Source organism: Phoxinus phoxinus (assembly GCF_949152265.1).
Source record: "Phoxinus phoxinus genome assembly, chromosome: 20".
Lineage (NCBI taxonomy): Eukaryota > Metazoa > Chordata > Actinopteri > Cypriniformes > Leuciscidae > Phoxinus > Phoxinus phoxinus.
In genome coordinates, this window is record NC_136895.1 from 28,286,422 (window position 1) to 28,305,956 (window position 19,535).

At 36.0% G+C, this 19,535-nt stretch overlaps 2 protein-coding genes across 4 annotated transcripts in view; one reads left to right on the forward strand and one right to left on the reverse strand.

Moving 5' to 3' along the window:
• Positions 1 to 165: 165 nt before the first annotated feature.
• On the reverse strand, positions 166 to 12,680 carry atcaya (ATCAY kinesin light chain interacting caytaxin a). 3 transcript variants are annotated; one of them, XM_079592720.1, is made up of 13 exons: positions 12,414 to 12,680; positions 10,801 to 10,890; positions 9,584 to 9,675; positions 6,624 to 6,682; positions 6,298 to 6,534; positions 5,199 to 5,375; positions 4,192 to 4,294; positions 2,828 to 2,959; positions 1,929 to 2,015; positions 1,749 to 1,847; positions 1,621 to 1,656; positions 878 to 943; positions 166 to 790 (listed from the first exon to the last, which is right to left on the reverse strand). In XM_079592720.1, exons 3-13 carry the CDS (start codon positions 9,658 to 9,660, stop codon positions 760 to 762), a joined length of 1,104 nt encoding a protein of 367 aa, XP_079448846.1. In that variant the 5' UTR covers positions 9,661 to 9,675; positions 10,801 to 10,890; positions 12,414 to 12,680; the 3' UTR covers positions 166 to 759. The 3 variants fall into 3 exon arrangements, with proteins under 3 accessions (XP_079448846.1, XP_079448847.1, XP_079448848.1); XM_079592721.1 differs by lacking the exons at positions 9,584 to 9,675; positions 10,801 to 10,890; positions 12,414 to 12,680 and adding an exon at positions 7,914 to 8,390; XM_079592722.1 differs by lacking the exons at positions 9,584 to 9,675; positions 10,801 to 10,890; positions 12,414 to 12,680 and adding an exon at positions 7,354 to 7,405 and having other exon boundaries at positions 6,624 to 6,692.
• An 83-nt stretch (positions 12,681 to 12,763) lies between these two features.
• zfr2 (zinc finger RNA binding protein 2) overlaps positions 12,764 to 19,535 on the forward strand; it is a 29,878-nt gene continuing 23,106 nt past the window's right edge. Inside the window, exons 1-4 of the mRNA XM_079592714.1 lie at positions 12,764 to 12,914; positions 15,995 to 16,241; positions 17,529 to 17,643; positions 18,184 to 18,396. Of these exons, the coding sequence (XP_079448840.1) occupies positions 12,847 to 12,914; positions 15,995 to 16,241; positions 17,529 to 17,643; positions 18,184 to 18,396 (643 nt within the window). The 5' untranslated portion in view covers positions 12,764 to 12,846. The remainder of the gene's footprint in view (positions 12,915 to 15,994; positions 16,242 to 17,528; positions 17,644 to 18,183; positions 18,397 to 19,535) is intronic.

Sequence of the window (19,535 nt, forward strand, 5' to 3'; positions counted from 1 at the left end):
TTGTAGAGCTCAGGAAGTTGATTTGTTTGATAGGATACGTCGAGAGGTAATATAACCACCTTTGTTTTGAATTTAAGCAAGAAATGTGTCAAAACTGTACATTTATACATTAGCTTTCAGAACATCAGTGATTCAGATACAAAGACAGACAAAAGAAAAGACAAAAACAAATCAATATTGTTCTCGTACACGTAGCAGAATGTTTAATTTTTCATAGCAAAACATAAGGCAACATAAAAATACTGCTGAATATATTAATGTCAAAATGTTTTTTCAGAGATGACTGGCACTTGTCATTTACAAAAGCTGCTCATTAAACAAGGGGTTAAAACGTTCAAAAAACATCCAAGAAAGGATTCCAGGCAAATAAAGGTACATTCGATTTGAGCGCATACACACAGTGAAGCACATGCACCACCAATCAAATCCTGAGCGGACACATCCGTCAATCAAAGGCGGGTCACATGACATTCTCAGACAGCCGGTTTAAAAAAGCGCTAACTGCAAAGAGGCTGCGATGCATGAAGGTACATCCTGATACCGAAAACAGCAACGTTTCTCTGTCCGTCGTTCGAGATGCTTTTTACATTTTTGTATTGTGCCTCTGCAGACGAAAGCCACCCGCCAACTAGCAATTGAAGTTTCTGCTTTGTTGCTGATCTAAAAGCTAGTTTTGCTTCGTCTAATATATTATGAATAATTTGGGAATATGATAAATGGTCCAAGATCAGCAACAAGAACGTTCAAGCTCGTCCCCGCTCAGAGTCCAGGCTCTTCAGTCGCTGTTGTCCTGGAGACAGAACGTTGTTTGAGTATTTTAATGTGCCATTATATGAACCAATCAGGGAATAATGACGTGTTATGCGTGTTTGCTGACCTCTCTGGATTGGTTGGCTTCTGTTGCTGTTCTTGATGCTGTTGTTCTTTCTGTTCCTGCTCCATTCTACAAAGAAAAGTGCATTCTGGGTAACTTATTCTACTGTCCAGTCACAATTGCTGCGTCCCAATTCGCATACTATTCGAAATTAGAATTAATGTTCCAATTCGTAGAGTATTCCAAAGATATTACCCACAACCCATTGCACGTTGGACGAGGATTCGATTAGAACTACAAACACGAGTAAAAAGTGTTAAAAAACTACAAACATGGTGAATGTGTGAGTCTTTACGGTTAAGTAGGGGTTTGAGTGATTAATAATCAGTATCTAACCATACAAAAATATATTTATTCAATGTTATCCACATTATTTTCCATCTGAAACAGCATTGTGAACTTTTGTAAAGATACGTTTGGTCATTATTAACTTTTAAATGCATAATTTTCCATGAATATGAGTCTCCGCGACTGCAGATCAACGTGATTCTGCATTTCTCTCTGATAGGATATTAAATAAAATTGAATGTGGAGGATTTTAACTGGGATAAAATGATTGACAGTTCAGTTTAAACAGTGACTCTTCTGCTACACACTCAAAATATGTACTTTTTCTTCACAAAAACAGTACACACTTTTAGGGTGTAGTAGAAGAAGGCGAACTGGGACGCAGCAAATGGGAGTCTCCTCTTCCGGTTTAACTAATAGGAGTCAAATAAACCAATTTTGAGGATTTTGGTGATTACCTCTCCTTTCTAGCATTGATTCTTTCCTCTTCAAATCTGCAAAAATTGACAAATTGAGTTGTAAATTTGGTATCAGGTTATGGGTTCGGTGAGAAGAGGGTACATATATTTGTTTGAAATCTCCTTACTGTAAGATGCACTCTGGGATCTGAATATGATCCATGGGAACAAACTTTTCCAGCTCTTCCAGGCTGTGCACGTAACGGATCTTGTTCATGAACTTCACACTGTGGAGCACAAGATATCATTCATGAGCATGTCTGAACCTTTAGTGAACTTCATATCCATGCGATATCATCCATGTTTACCTGATGAAGGGTTTGGAGATTGCGATGACTGTCCGGATAAACCAGGAAGGATGAGTGATGATCAGAGACTTCAGGTTTTTCCTCAGTCTGATGATAGATAGATAGATAGATAGATAGATAGATAGATAGATAGATAGATAGATAGATAGATAGATAGATAGATAGATAGATAGATAGATAGATAGGTAGATAGATAGATAGATGATAGATAGATAGATAGATATATAGACAGATAGATAGATATATAGATAGATGATAGATAGATAGATAGATAGATAGATAGATAGATAGATGATAGATAGATAGATAGATGATAGATAGATAGATAGATGATAGATAGATAGATAGATGATAGATAGATAGTAGATAGATAGATAGATAGATAGATAGATAGATGATAGATAGATAGATAGATAGATGATAGATAGATAGATGATAGATAGATAGATGATAGATAGATAGATAGATAGATGATAGATAGATAGATGATAGATAGATAGATAGATAGATAGATGATAGATAGATAGATAGATAGATGATAGATAGATAGATGATAGATAGATAGATGATAGATAGATAGATAGATAGATAGATAGATAGATAGATAGATAGATAGATAGATAGATGATAGATAGATAGATAGATAGATAGATAGATAGATAGATAGATAGATAGATATAGATAGATAGATAGATAAGCAGAAAGTTGGAGATAGATATATAGATAGATAGATAGATAGATAGATAGATATAGATGATAGATAGATAGATAGATAGATAGATAGATAGATAGATAGATAGATAGATAGATAGATAGATAGATAGATAGATAGATAGATAGATACATTATCATGACTCTATTTGAATCTAGCTCTATTTGAAGCGATCAGTGTTTCGCACCTTCTGTCGATCATCTGGTAGCACTTCTTCAGCCAGCTGATCCCGGGCATCTTACTGCGCGGTGTTCCTCCGTTCATGTAGATGATCAGGTAATCCTCCGCGACCAGCATCTCCAGACTGCTCACCACATACCTGCGGGACAGCAGAGCTCCAGTTACGGAACCAGACTACGTTTACAAGGAACTAGTAAAGTAGCGCATCACCTTCTCAATTTACAACAAAATATCGAAGTTACTTTTTCAAATAAGTAATGAAAGTTACTTTTCCACATTTATTGACTGACAGCTCTCCTGTCCTCATGTTGAGAGAAATAAAGTGCAGAGGTGTGTGTGTGTGTGTGTGTGCGCGCTGTGTAAACATGATAGTTATTTTAGTTCTAGACTAAATGTGAACATGCATTTACTCATCTCACTTGCACAAAAACATTCAGTATTCCTCAAAATGAATAAAAACAGTAAAATGCAATCTGAGAATTTTACGCAAAACTTTTAATAACTAACTACCGGTATATACAATTATACTTTATATTAATATTAATATCTATATTAAATTATACACAAATATACTTTATGTATTTAATCTCACTTTATTAATCAATGTCTTTGCTGCTGACCTTCAATGATCTAATTCAACCATATAAGCAAAAGTTACTTTAGATTAGATTTATTAATAAGAGTGTTGAACTTCCTTCTCCTGTTTCCTATCGTTCTTTAATCCAGAATAACAGAAGCTGAAAGGTTTGTTTGAGCGGCGCCCTCTACTGTACAGGAGTAAATATGCGTTTCCCTCAGCCTGAGGCTTATTCACGTCACAAGTGTCATAAGTCTAGTCTGTGTTTCTGTCTTGTTTCATGTTTAGCAGCTCCCAGTTATGTTTATTAGTCTACCCAGGTGCTTCCTATTAGCCACACCCCCTTGTTATCTTGTTTAGCTTGTTGCTCTTGTATTTAAGCCTGTGTGTCTAGTTCAGTCTTTGTCAATCCTTAATGTTTGTTTGCTGGTTGTTCTGTTCCCGCGCCTGTTTCCTGAGTCTGAGTTTACGTTTGTGTAGTTTGAGTTTGTGTTATAAAGGAATACTGCAAATGGATCCTACTTTCTCGTCTGCTTCAACCACCTGTGACCGTAAGGGCCTTAACATTTGGCAAAATAGTATTTTTTTTTGTTGTTAATAAAAAACAAACATGCAAGCCCAGCACAGGTGAGAAAAAGTAATCCAAAAGTAATCTAACGTATCATAAAAAGTAACTAAGTAATGCAATTAGTATTATAATATTGTAATGCATTACTTAAGTAACTATCCCCAACACTGGTGAGGACAGGAAAGCCAAATAAAGCCAAACACACAACAGGATTGTAGAGTCTTACAGAAAGAGATTCTCCATCAGGTAATGGTAGTCCTGGCAGCTGCTGTCGGGAAGATAACATGCTGTGAACACAATGATGGCGTTCAAGCCCTCGCCATAGTATCCTGAGGAGAGAGAAGCAGCAAACTCAAGTCAAGTCTTCATTTATACAGCGCTTTAAATAATACAGACTGTTTCACAGCAGCTTTACAGTGATAATGGACATTACAGTAGCAGAGATTGTTGTGGCTTCACAGCAGCTCTAGAATGAAGTTATTGTCCAGCTAAAGTTAGATTTGATTGATTCACTTTCATTGTAAAGATCATTAGTTATTAACTTAGGGTCCGCTAACACGACACCGTTCTGACAGAAAACACTTAAAGGATTCGTTCACTTTCAAATAACATTTTTCATGATAATTTACTCTCCCCATGTCATCCAAGATGTTCATGTCTTTCATTCTTCAGTCGAAAAGAAATGAAGGTCATCACGTTGGAAAGGTCATGTGGTCGGAAGTTTACAAGTTTGGAGTAGGAGGACCGTTCAAAGTTATTGTATGTTGAACGACAGTATGTATGTGTGTCAGTTTATTGCTTAAAATGGTCCTTACGTGTGCATATCCTGGATGTTTAACGATGTCACGCGTGACCTTTCCAACGGGATGACGTAATGTGTGTATATAATTTTAATTTATTTTTATAAAATGGCCGCTGGTTTGTCTAGATGAGACTCTTAATTCCTCGGCTGGGATCGTGTCGAGACTTTGAAGCTGAAACTCACATCTGGACCCGTTGGACCATTGAAGTCACTATATGGAGAAACATCCTGGAACGTGTTCCTCAAAAACCTTAATTTCTTTTCGACTGAAGAAAGAAATATATATTTTTTTTAAAGTGAACTACTCCGCACAAAACGCAAACCATGAAACAGGATCCAAGGAGCAAGCGTTGACATTTAAAAAAAAAACAGAAACTCGCTCCAGACACAGCGACGGCTATATAGACCACGACGCGGATAGCGTGACGTACCTCCGTGTGATATGACGCGCAGATAGGGTCGTATGACCTGCATATCGATGCGATGCTCCTGTTCCCCGATGATGACGGTCCTCCACAGACGCCCGTTGACCCCCGACCCGTCCAAACCTTCTCCATCAGCCTCACTGTCAGCAGGAGGAGCTTTAACTGAGGCCACGGGGGTGTCATCTGACCAACGGCAGAACATCAGTGTCTCAGGATATACTTATCTATCTATCTATCTATCTATCTGTCCGTCCGTCCGTCTGTCTGTCTACCTATCTATCTATTAGGGCTGGGCAAAAAAAATCGATTTTTCGATTAATCGATTTTTAAAATGTGGTCGATTCAAAATCGATTATCAAAGGCCAAAAAATCTATTTTTTTGCCATATTTATTTATACCTATCACCCAAAAGCCAGTATTACTTTTCCTACAGTGTTCTAGGCTTGCAGCCTCCATTTTACAGATAATGCTGTGAGATTTTATGTTAGTTTTCTCTTAAACAGAAAATAACCTGATCCTGATTGGTCAAGGCATGCGACTGTTCTGACTCGTCTAATTTTCAGCATCAATTTTTCATCTTGCATCAAAATCCTGTCTATTCATTGTATGCATTTGAAGTTGGGTTTTAATGTACCCAAGAGTACCTAAAAAAAAAAAAAAGTTTAATATACAGGTTTGTGGCTCTATTTCTTTTTATTAATTAACCACTCGTAAACTTATGTTCACCGTTTAAAAATAAATAAATAAATAAAGGATTTGTATTAAATCTATATTAATTGAGTCGAATCGGGAATCGAAATCGAATTTAGAATCGAAATTGAATCGAGAATCGAATTTGAATCGAATTCAGAGGTTGCGAATTGAAATTGGATCGAATTGGAACTATCTATCTATCTATCTATCTATCTATCTATCTATCTATCTATCTATCTATCTATCTATCTATCTATCTATCTTTCTGTTTGTCCATCCATCCATCCATCCATCCATCCATCCATCCATCCATCCATCCATCCATCCATCCATCCATCCATCCATCCATCCATCCATCCATCCATCCATCCATCTCTCTATCCTGGAGCCATGAAGAACAGCGTATCCTTACCCTCCCACTCCAGGTCATTGCCGTTGGTTATAAACTCGAGCGAGTCCGTATCATCGGGCGTCTCGATATCATCCACATTAATATCCAGATCATCGGGCGTATCCAGGAAGTCGTCGGAGAGCAAGGACCCTTCGCTCTGGTCCAAAGACACGTTCATATCCGGCGCCACCAGCGTGCGCCGCTTCCGGTGAGCTCCACCCCCTCCGGCTCCACCAATGAGGAGAGAGTTTGGGGGAGCTGAGCCAATCAATACGACAGAAGAGCATTATGCAAATGCAAATGATCACTTTAAAATAAATGTTTGCGTATGAAACAAAACCACTTACAAGTTCTCCCCTCGCTCAGGGCGCAGGAAGAGTCCATGTCACCCTCCGCAGGAAGTGGCCTAGAAAAGGACAATATTTCAATTCACTTAAAATGGAAAAACATGAGGGTGAGTAAATGACAAAATTTAAATTTTTAGGTGAACTGTTTCTTTAAGACAGTACTCGTCAATATTTAAATTCACTTAAACGCCAGCTGATTTTTAATCGAAATATTTGTAAGTGCAAATGTCCTTTTGTATAGGAAAGAAAGCCCTACTTTGGAAAAACATGAGGATGAGTAAATGACAAAATGTAATAAAAAATTGTTTTTTTATTAGTTATTTGTTTTATAAATAGGTGAACTGTTTCTTTAAGACGGTACTCGTCAATATTTAAATTCACTTAAAACGCCACCTGATTTTTAATCGAAATATTTGTTAGTACAAATTTTTGTAGGAAAGAAAGCCCTACGTCTGGAAAAACATGAGGGTGAGTAAATGACAAAATTTTAATTTTTAGGTGAACTGTTTCTTTAAGACGGTACTTGTCAATATTTAAATGAACTTAAAACGGCAGCTGATTTTTAATCAAAATATTTGTAAGTGCAAATTTGTGTAGGAAAGAAAGCCCTACGTCTGAAAAAAATGAGGGTGAGTAAATGACAAAAAAATATTTTTAGGTGAACTGTTTCTTTAAGACGGTACTCGTCAATATTTAAATTCACTTAAACGCTAGCTGATTTTTCATCAAAATATTTGTAAGTACACATTTTTGTAGGAAAGAAAGCTCTACGTTTGAAAAAAATAAATGTTTTAGTTATTTTTTTATTCTTTTTTTTTTCTTTTTTAAAATAGGTGACCTGTTTCTTTAAGACGGTAGCAGATTGTGATATGCTAATGATCAGCATGGGCCCTGGGGTCGGTGCACACGCAGCTGATAAACAGAGGGGGTTGTCAGATGCTGTTCCTGTGCTAACACACTATTCAACTCGCAGATGTCATTGTTTCCCCCCCCCATTTCAGACGACAACGACAAATCCAAAGACTGTTATCAGCGCGACCACGTCAACAAAGCAAAGCATCCCGAAGAAATCGCACAATACTAACATGTATGAATCACAGACTAAATTTGGCACCATGTTATTTATAACAACAACAGCTTCCCCGTGGAGCGTCATCAGATTGCTATATCTTACAGTGGCTGTTAGGAAACCATAATGCACCATCCAAAACTGTTTCAATCACTGAGTATTTGATCAAATGTATGATTTAAAAACACTAAAACTGCACGATGAAAGCTGCTCTCGCTTACCTGAAGACGAAGAAGCTGTTCTGATTCTGCGAGCTCTTACTCCACGCTAGCGTGAAATCTCATGGTCTTAACGCTGGTTAATATTTCAAAAGCATCACGCTGGAGCTGCTCCTGTCTCCATTTTCCTGGTGATGCTGTCTTGTGTTGTTGGCATCTCACTGAGTCACATGACGCGGCTCGTTCCCTATATAAGGAGAGCTGCACCTGCTCCCGTCTGCATCTCACGCAGGATTCGCTGACCAAACCACGCTCTTTCCCTTTTTTTAAGGCCTTCTGTATCTATCTGCCATAGCCTTCAAACGTCAAGCTCTTTTTCTTTCTATCTAAATTATTTCACTCTTAAAGCTTTTAGGCTAGGCAATATCTTTTCTTTTTAAATCGAGTTTACTAATAAAAACACTTAAATGCATCTTTAAACTTAATGCATACCACAAAAGTCATAAATTAGGGCTGTAAACGATTAATCACGATTAATCGAATCCAAAATAAAAATTTGTTTACAGAATATATGTGTGTGTATTGTGTATAATTATTTTGTATATATATAATACACACACATGCATGTATATATTTGAGAAATATTTGCATTTATATACTGCATATATATTTTTATATAATTTATATTATATATAAATATAACTATTTGATATATAAATAACACATTTTTCTTAAATATATAAAGTACATGCATGTGTGTGTATTTATATATACAAAATAATTATACACAATACACACACATATATTATGTAAACACAAACTTTTATTTTGGATTCGATTAATCGCGATTAATCGTTTACAGCCCGTACTTTATGTAGGGGTGTAACAATATCGTGTCACAATATAGCGCAATACAAAAATGCAACAATATGTAGTGTGTATAGTTCACCCAAAATAAAAATGACTGTGTGAGAAAAAATTCAAGTTTTCAGAGTTTTAGTGTCAGTACTACATTAAACTACTCTATATAATGTTGAATATAATGTATAATAATGCAATGTGTGTCCTGATAACACCAAATGTCTGATGTAACCAGTAAAAAGTTTTTATACATTATACAATACATTATTTTAAATATATCTAGAAAGTGAAAGTGTGCAAGCATATCCGTCTAAAATAATTCTGTATTTTCATCTTCATCTTCAGAATCAGGAATATTGTTATTCCGGTGTCTTTATGTTCCTGTGCTTTGGGTTTCCAGCACCAAGTCCACTTACAATGTAATATCAAATTTAGCATTTTAATCAACAGTACATTTTTTGTTAACCTTTTGTCTTGGAGAATCTCAATAATATCGTATCGTAGGGCTTTTAAACGATTAATCGCGATTAATCGCATCCAAAATAAATTTGTTTGGATAACAAATGTGTGTGTATTGTGTATAATTATTTTATAGATATAAATACACACACGTTTATGTATAGAAAAATGTATTTATGTATTTATATATAACATAAAATAATTATACACAGTACACACACATTTTTTTATGTAAACACAAACTTTTATTTTGGATGCGATTAATCGCGATTAATCGTTTACAGCCCTATCGCATCGTGAGTTTAGTATCGTGATATCGAATCGTGACATGAGTGTATCGTTACACCGCTAACTTCATGTATTCTGTGGTGGCAACCTATGAATTTTCATAAACAGAAAAGATGCACACATACCCGGGTAAATCATCGTCCAGCCACTCGTCTCTCGCCTCGATCATGTCCATCAGCGGGCCGAAGTCAACGCTGCCCATGCTGGAGCCAGAGACCTGGAAAACACAGTCAAATGCTTCCCTCAAGAGTTCAGGCGCTAATTATCTTGTTAATAAATTATTATTGTTCATAGGAAAATATTTTCAGGTCGCAGGCCGATCATATGGGTGTCATGTGACACTGGCTCCATCAACCAGAGGAATTTTAGTGTGCTACGGATTAATGGGGAAAAAATCATTTTAATCTCTATTTTAATCCCTGGCTGAAGTGTTCTTCACTTTGATGTGGAGATGAATCCCTTTTGTTCACCTTTGAATTGTCTCTTTGAATTAGGAGAGGTTTTTTTTTGTCTGAACATTTGTCTGAAGAATTTATATTCTATATTTAGATATAGAAAAAAAAAAAAAAACTGGGTTATTATAGTTAACTACGACAATTTTTTTTACTAAAACCATTTTTCCCCCCCAAAATTATGTTACTTCAAATAAAATAAAGTTCACTCAGATAAAATTAATTTTTTTACTTTTATTTTAACTAGTTGTCAGTGCAACTTTTCTCAATAACATATCTGAAAATTATATAACTCAAACAAAAAATAAAATAAAATGGGTGACACTTGACAATTAGGTTTCATTAGTTAACAAGAACTAATAATGAACTGCACGTATACAGCATTTATTAATCTTAGTTAATTTCAACATTTAATAACACATTATTCAAATCAAAAGTTGTGTTCGTTAATGTTAGTTAATTCACTGTAAACTAACAATGAATGACTGTATTTTGATTAACTATTATTAACAAAGATTTAATATATGACACTTTATTGTAAAGAGTTACCATAAAAATCAAAACTTTCTAGACATATTTTTTTGTAGATTTTTCAGTTTTTAAAAAAAGCAACAACAGCTAAAAATGACAAAAACACAAAAAATTACTACAAATAAAAAAAATATACACACATTTAAAATATAAATAAAACCTGTAATAGTAGAAAGTAAATTATAAATTGTAACTTGAAACTTTATGGTAGAGGCTTGAAAGCACTAATGCACTATTTTTAAAAAATTCGTGCAATAAATGCATCGCATTCAAAGCATATTAATTGGTCAAATCTGGCAAAATGCAGTCTTTGATAGACTAAAATAATAACGATACATTATTAATCCACTCTTACTTACAGACGGATTAGGTTATTCCCGGTGAACTGCTTATCCCTTCATCCAGACAGAGCAGAACGCAGGTGTAGAAGCACAAGAGTCCTCTGTTCACTGTGAGGAAAACACCACACACACACACACACACACACACACACACACACACACACACACATAACGCATCTGTTATTGAGGCACTTCCACATCCTCGAAACACTGGGACAACAGAGCCTTTGAAACCAGTTCGATATAACCGTCTGAACCCACAGGTGGCGCTAATGTACAAGATATCTGCTGGGTTTGGATGAGCGAGACAAGCTTATTTAGGCTACTTAAAACATTAAAACAAATACATAATATCTGTAATCCACGTGTGCAGATTTACCGGTAGTTGTTTATCTTATAAAATGTTATATTATTATATGTATTGCAAACCTTTTTATATATCATATTTATATGTCATTTATTTTTACATAATATGTTACATTTCTTATGTAAAATATTGTAATTTTTTAAATAAAATGTAGTAAATTTGTTTATTTACATATATTTGTCTGGTGTTAGTCTTTTTTTTATATATATATATATAGACATTAATCTTGCATGTTGTGCATTTTATTAATAAATTACATATTATAGGCTAAGTATGGGGACTTATTTCAGTCAATTAATATTGTTAGAATATACGTTTTTTCTAAGCAGACAATCCCGTTACACAATAAATTCCTGAGCATTGATGTGACAGTTCACCCAAAAAATCTAATTCTGTCATAATTTAATTTAATTTATTTATAAAGCACAAATAAACACAACAAAAGTTGACCACTGTGCTGTAAAAACAAAACAAAAAAAATTACACAGTAATAAAAGAAATACATAACTAAATTTAAATCTTTCTGTTGAACACAAAAGAAGATATTTTGAAGAATGCTGGTAACCAAACAGTTTCTGGTCCCCATTGACTTCCATAGTATAATTTTCTTCTATAGGAAGTCAATGGGGTAGAGCAACTTTTTTCCAGTGATTTCCAACTTTTTAGGCCCGAAGCCTAATTCTGAATTCGGAAAGGCACAGAAAATGAAAAACGCATTCTACGGAGCGCCTAAAGGGACATGGTTAGGCTTACTGTGGTGTTATTGACAAATATCTAATCTTGTATCTCTGTATATTTTGCAAGAATAAAAAAATAAAAAACATCTAATGTTGTAAAATGTGTGGATAAATACTGCCGCTCCCTAAACAGAGTAACTTAGCCTGATCGCAAAGCGATTTCAATACCCATGCATATTGAAAGCGGCTTTCTGATGTCCACAAATTAAATACAATATAAGTACCCAAATATATAATTGCGAAAGAATGGAGAAGAATTGAAACTATATTTTTTACTCCCATCTCACTTTTTCCCCATCACCATGTCCCTAGAGGCTCCGTAGTACAGCCATTTCGTTTCCGATCATGTATTCCCATTCTTCAAAATATCTTCCTTTATGTTGATGTTGAACGGAAGAAAGAACATAATATGATGACAGAATTTTAATTTCTGGGTGTACTATCCCTTTAAGTCTTTGGCGGTCTAAATGAATCAAACTTGTGGAAACTTTTAAACTTTAAAAAGTACATCTTTAAATTAAACTCACCCACATGGCTTCTGTCACGTCTAAATTGAACTGGAAAATGATGATGTGATTGAAGTGTTTTTTTAGTCATATTAAAGGCATCCATCCCTGAGGCCATCATGATTGTTTATCGAGCATTTGAATGGCTGAACATCAATTCACAAAATCTGAAATTTGTTTCTGCATTCTTAATTTATAAATATAAAAAATGCTTAAAATCCTGACCTCGCCATTTCAGAACACAACAGTGCAATTGATAGATATAATGACATAGATTAACTAGATAATCATATTTTTATCATATAAATGATAAATTCGTCGTGGCATTATGACGGTTTATTTTTAGGCGCCGCGGGGGGCAGTGGCGCGAATGTGACAGGCGACGTCACAGACACGTGACCGATCACGTGACCCCCGGAGCCGCCGCTGCTCTGCTGCTGCTGCTGAAGTTTCTATGATGGCGGCCAGTAATTATTATGGATTCACACATGCAGCCGCTGCTGCCGCCGGCCCGCAGTACAGGTACAAGATAAACACATGTGCATGATCACGTCGCTTGTTTACAGCAGTCATAGAGACACAAAACATATGTGTTGAGGACGGCCAGGGCTCAAATCTACACGAGCTGCTGTTGTTTGTGTATTTATTGATGCTTGCATGATTTTTTAATATCGTGAAAGTGGGTTTGCAGGATATATGCGAGTGCTAGTTTAAGTACGATAGCGCTGTCATGCTTATTGACAGCTACTACCTTCCAGAATATAGTGGTACTAACATGTAAATACCATGGTAAACATATAATTGTCATTTTAACATTTTACTTTTTAATGGATCATAAATTGCGTGTATGCTTATGAAAGTATAATGTTTAAAATTATTGAAAGTACCTCTGTACTCTTTTTCCAACAACTGTATTACCGAGGTATTTTGGACATTTGGGGTCACTATAAAAGTTTGGAATAATTCAGATTTTAAAAATATTTTTGAAAGATGTCTGTTATGCTCACCAAGGCTGCATTTATTTTATTGAAAATACAGTAACAGTAATGCTGTGAAATATTACAATTTAAAATGCATGTTTTCTATTTCAAAATATTAAAGGTAGGGTAGGCAATTTTTTATTTTGCATAAACACTTTTTGTTATTCTGGTTGAAACTCTCTTCACATCATGATAGCAATCAATAATAGATCTGGTCTAATATATTTTTGCATATCTTCTGTGGAAGTCTTAGGACCAAAAAATATTCGTCCAATCATTGCATTCAGTCCGAATGTTGTAGACAGTCAGTCACCGAGCACCACAAAAAAAAAAACAGCAGCCACCTTTTACAGCTCCTCCTGAACCAAAACAGCAAGCTATGCTGCGTTCACACCGTGTCGTAACCGTAATTATGACATGGCAACCCGTGACGTTCTACCCGGAGCTGTTCTTGTTCTCAGAATCGGATTTAAGCATTTCTATTATGGATGCACGATATATCGGCCACAATATCGGTATCGGCCGATATATGTTCATGTTTAAAGGTGAACTAAGTAACTTTTTTATCTTAACTGATCAACTTCGGAGTCACTGGAATGGTTATATTACTTATTTTGGGTTGAATGGTGGTGGTTTCGCACCCCCCTGGTGCCCGTGAGCGGAAAAACAGCGTTTGCAACTTTGGGCCGGCGACCCGCCGGCCTCTTCGTCTGGAAGTATCGTGTGATCCCAAGTCTCGCGAGGTAAAGAATTGCTTTACTGCAAAAAGAAATCTGCTATAATGCTGTCATTATTGCGCTCCCTCACGCTGTTGGAACCCGAATGAAGACGACGTTGCAAAGAGTTTCCCATCTGCTTTGATGTCGTTGATCTACTAAGCCTCTAGTGTCTGAGAATAGCCAGCGAGTTTTTAACAGTTGTTGTCAAATATCTATTCCGAAGCTGCGGGGGGAGCTCTAGAGAGAAACCTCCGAGCAAAACGCGAGGATACAACAAAGAAATCCCGATCTTACTGAGCGCTGCTTTAATGTTATCGTTATCGGCCCGATAAGAAAATTTGGCTAATGTAATAAAGCCGATAAATAATGTATTATTACCTTCAGCTGAGACACTTCAGATGCGCACTGTTTACTGTGATGATTTTTAATTGCTTGAAATGTGAGTTGAATCACTTCAAAAAAGGAAAATACAGTTAAATTATAATGAGAACATTATAATTGTGTGCTTGGGACATGGCTTTTAATGGTGAGACTTTTGTTTTTGTAATCAGGCTCTCAAAAATTATATAAAAATTTGGATTTAGATTCATTGTCTAATAATATATTGGTTATCGGCTTTCAAATATAAAGAATTATCGGTTATCGGCTTACAAATATAAAGAATTATCGGTTATCGACTTACAAATATAAAGAATTATCGGTTATCGGCTTACAAATATAAAGAATTATCGGTTATCGACTTACAAATATAAAGAATTATCGGTTATCAATATAAAGAATTATCGGTTATCGGCTTACAAAAATAAAGAATTATCGGTTTTCAGCTTACAAATATAAAGAATTATCGGTTTTCAGCTTACAAATATAAAGAATTATCGGTTATCAGCTTACAAATATAAAGAATTATCGGTTATCAGCTTACAAATATAAAGAATTATCGGCTTACAAATATAAAGAATTATCGGTTATCGGCTTACAAATATAAAGAATTATCGTATCGACCAACATTTCCATATCAATGCATCCCTAGTTTCTATGTCGACACTATCAACAGTGAAATGAATCTGCAGCTTGTACAAGTCCGAGCTCTCTAAATTGATTTTGTTCATTATTATTGTAATGTTATGTGCTTTGAGACATGAGGTCATTTAACGGCGTCTCTCGTCTCGTGATGCTTTGCAGTCTCTGCTGTACACGTTCATATGTTTTAGTTAGTGCAACTCTGGCTCTGGGATAAAACATATTTTTTTTTGAGTCTCTGTTTGGGATTAAATGCTTTCAAAGCAAGCCTCTCTGAAATTGCCTACCTTAACTTTAATTGTGTAATTTATCACGTCAAAGCTGAATCACGTCAAAGCTGATTTTTCAGCATCATTACTCCAGACTTCAGTGTCACATGGTGCTTAAGCGATAATTTAAAATGCTGATTTGCTGCTCAATTATTATTATAATAATTCACGTGTCGATCAAAAATGGCCGATGAGCCTGATATATAAAAAAAAAAAGAGCTTTCAGTCAGATTTTATTTGGCCGCAGTGCCAAAAGTTTCCACTACATGAAATTTGTCACCCATTTATTTCCAATGCGCTCATTTTTTATCCCGGGAACACAAGTGTGACTATTTTTTACAGGACCATTTAACCTGTTCGAATCATGTCCATGATTTTTTTGTTCACAAAACCTTTACTAAGTTTCGTACCATTCCGATGAAGTTTTTCGGTCAAAAATGACCGTAGAGCGCCAGAGATGATCAATGCTGAAAACTGTTTTTTTCTGGGGTTTTTTTGTTTTAGAAATGATGATGAAATGAGCATAGAGACTTCTTTCAACAACTTAAAAAAAATTGCAATTGTTCCAAACAAAAGTGACTACATTGATTTTGAATCCCAAAATTTCCATCCAGCGCCCAGCCGCCTCCAGCATATTCCCACCCAACCACGGGCAGCTATAGCGTCCAGCCCGCCCCCGGAGTGGCCCACGCGGTGACGGCCTCGTACCCTGCGCCCACTGCCCAACCGGCCCGACCCGCGGTGACCGCCCCCTACCCCACCTACCAGCCCCATCCCACCCCCAACTACGGCTACCGGCCGCCCGAAACGACCCCGCAGCCCACCACCACCCCTCAAACATACCAGGTGTTGACTGAACCGGTCAGTGTTTTCTTGACTCTTCTTGTATTAAAGGGATAGTTCACCCAAAAATAAATATTAGCCCATGATTTACTCAGCCTCAAGTCATCCTAGGTGTATATGACATTCTTCTTTCAGACGAGTTATATTAAAAAAATGTCCATAAAAGTGCATCCATCCATCATAAAAGTGCCTCCACACTGCTCTGGGGGATTAATAAAGGCCTTCTGAAGCGATTCGTTTGTGTTAGAAAAAATCCATATGTAAAACTTTATAAAGTAAAATAACTATTTATTACTAGCGTCGAGTAATGCGACGTACTGCTGATATTTACGCTACGGCATGACACACTACGCTACTTCAGACGTCATAAGTTACACATTATGTGCACTATTGGACTTTTATGATGGATAGATGCACTTTTATGATGGACAGATGCACTTTTATGATGGACAGATGCACTTTTATGATGGATAGATACACTTTTATGATGGATGGATGCACTTTTATGATGGATAGATGCACTTTTATGATGGACAGATGCACTTTTATGATGGATAGAAACACTTTTATGATGGATAGATGCACTTTTATGATGGATAGATGCACTTTTATGATGGATAGATGCACTTTTATGATGGACAGATGCACTTTTATGATGGACGGATGAACTTTTATGATGATAGATGCACTTTTATGATGGATGGGGATGCACTTTTATGATGATAGATGCACTTTTATGATGGATAGATGCACTTTTATGATGGATAGATGCACTTTTATAATGGATAGATGCACTTTTATGATGGATAAATGCACTTTTATGATGGATAGATGCACTTTTATGATGGACGGATGCACTTTTATGATGGATAGATGCACTTTTATGATGGATGGGGATGCACTTTTATGATGATAGATGCACTTTTATGATGGATAGATGCACTTTTATGATGGATAGATGCACTTTTATGATGGATAGATGCACTTTTATGATGGATAAATACACTTTTATGATGGATAGATACACTTTTATGATGGATAGATGCACTTTTATGATGGATAAATGCACTTTTATGATGGATAAATGCACTTTTATGATGGATAGATGCACGTTTATGGACTTCAAAACAGAAACGGCCATTCACTGCCACTATAAAGCTTGGAAGAGCCAGGACATGTTTTAATATAACTCTGATTGTATTCGTCTGAAAGAAGAAAGTCATATATACCTAGGATGAGTTGAGGGTGAGGAAATCATGGGCTAATATTTTTTCTAATCCACTCATGTATGAATTGATCTTACAGGAGAATTATACTTACGGGCGCCCGCCGTCGGTCAGCAGCTTCGAGAACAAGCAGTATTTTCAGACGAGCATCACACCTGCGCAGCGAACCGCAACAGAGGCCTACTTCCAGACAGGTGAATCTCAGCTCTCTATGACATAATCATAGCAAGTGCATAAACAGATTCATTAACCTTATAGGTATGTGTTTTTAAAGAAAGGTTTTTATGGAGGTTTAGCTTTTGCTTGTTTTGTAAACGCGGACATGTTGAGCTTTGGCACTCATGCGGGTGATGCAGGTTCGAGTCTGGTCTGCAACATTTCTATTCACAAAAACGCTCTATGAAGTAAATTTGAAGATAAATGGCAGGATCTGTTTTGACTCACAGATTGCAAAATTGTAGTTTTTTTTTTACTTCACTGATTGGTTGAACTGATGCATATCGTTAAAAAGCAACTAAGCTATTTCATTCAGAGCAATCAAAACTTGTCAATATTCAAAACAATATATAGAGTAGACAACATTTGAAGTGGATCAAAACCTTTCATCAAAAGTGAAGCATGAATTTTGAACAATACCCGTTCTTGTCTCCACTTTAAATGTTGACTACTGTAGTTTTTGGTTTGGTTTTCATTGTTTAGATGTAACTGATGATAACATCTTTGCCTTTTTTCAGGGCTGAAGAGTGGCTACAGTCCCGTGAGCACAGTGTACAGTCAGCCGGTCCAAAGACAGGTCTCGGCTCTGAAACCCCCCCCCGCCGCGAGCTCAGTGTCCTCCAGCTACACCATCTACCCCACGTCCACCAGCGTCCAGCAAACTCCAGCCCCCATATCCACTTACACACACAGCTCTTCCTTCAACTCCACAGCGGCCACGTCCTACTCCGGTACGCATGCGCCACACACACTCACATGTTTAGGGTTGGGAACCGAAAATCCAATACTTGAGGTCAGGAATCAGATACTTGCTATAAAATTAAAATTTCGATTCCTTTGTGAGCATTTCAATATGACTTTAAACCATTCAAGCGCTGTTTTCAGTGCTGTAGGCGTTTGGGCAACTATTGGGCAACTCTTAAAGTGACAGCAGCCTAATATTCCTGCTATAATAACTCAAATCAAACAACAAAAGACAAAGAGAAAATTCACTCATTCTTAACTGAATAACTTGTGTATCTATATTTTAGGGCTGTAACGATTAATCGCGATAATCGAAATCCAAAATAAAAGTTTGTGTTTACATAGTATATGTGTGTGTATTGTGTGTAATTATTTTGTATATATAAATACACACACATGCATGTATATATTTAATAAAAAAAAATTATTTATATATAAAATAGTTCTATTTATATATAATATAAATCATATAAAAATATATATGCAGTATATAAATGCAAATATTTCTCAAATATATACATGCATGTGTGTGTATTTATATATTCAAAATAATTATAAACAATACACACACATATATTATGTAAACACAAACTTTTATTTTGGATTTCGATTAATCGTTACAGCCCTACTATAGTTGTAATGTATATTTGATTTATAAAGTGCAGTGTTATTTTACACTTGATTCCAGTTTTTGTACCTGAATACCTGAAAATCTTAAAACACTGTTTATTTCAGTCGTATCTTTGTTCAGTTGTGTCTATTTGTTGCGATTTGCAAATTTTTTATCCGTTTTTTATTTTTATTACTGAGTGATTACTTGTCTTTAAAGGGTAACTCTCGCCAAAATCGAACCTAGGCTCTTTTTGTTAATCTACCCGAGTCAAACATTCGTGTAAAAGCAGAATTAGAATGGAAACGCCACTTTTAAGTTTGACTGTATTTTCGTTTTTGGTCAAATTGCCTTTTGAATGGGAGTGCATGGGACACTTCTATGATAGCATCAAAATCGCTATTCTTTAAAACACTGGCGGCTCGACACAACATGAAACTGTGCTGGAAGTGTCACCAGCGGCTCTACACATGAACTCCAGCATTGACTACATTGTGTACACAGAGTTTACTAAAA

Bases quoted from the DNA above. Each gene is read 5' to 3' on its own strand.
- atcaya (XM_079592720.1), bottom strand. From the start codon at position 9,660: ATGGGCAGCGTTGACTTCGGCCCGCTGATGGACATGATCGAGGCGAGA. The intron at 4,295-5,198 runs GTACGTCACGCT...CTCTCTCCTCAG, and splicing joins GCGCGTCATATCACACGGAG to GATACTATGGCGAGGGCTTG. The intron at 1,657-1,748 runs GTAAGGAGATTT...CAATTTTTGCAG, and splicing joins ATCCCAGAGTGCATCTTACA to ATTTGAAGAGGAAAGAATCA.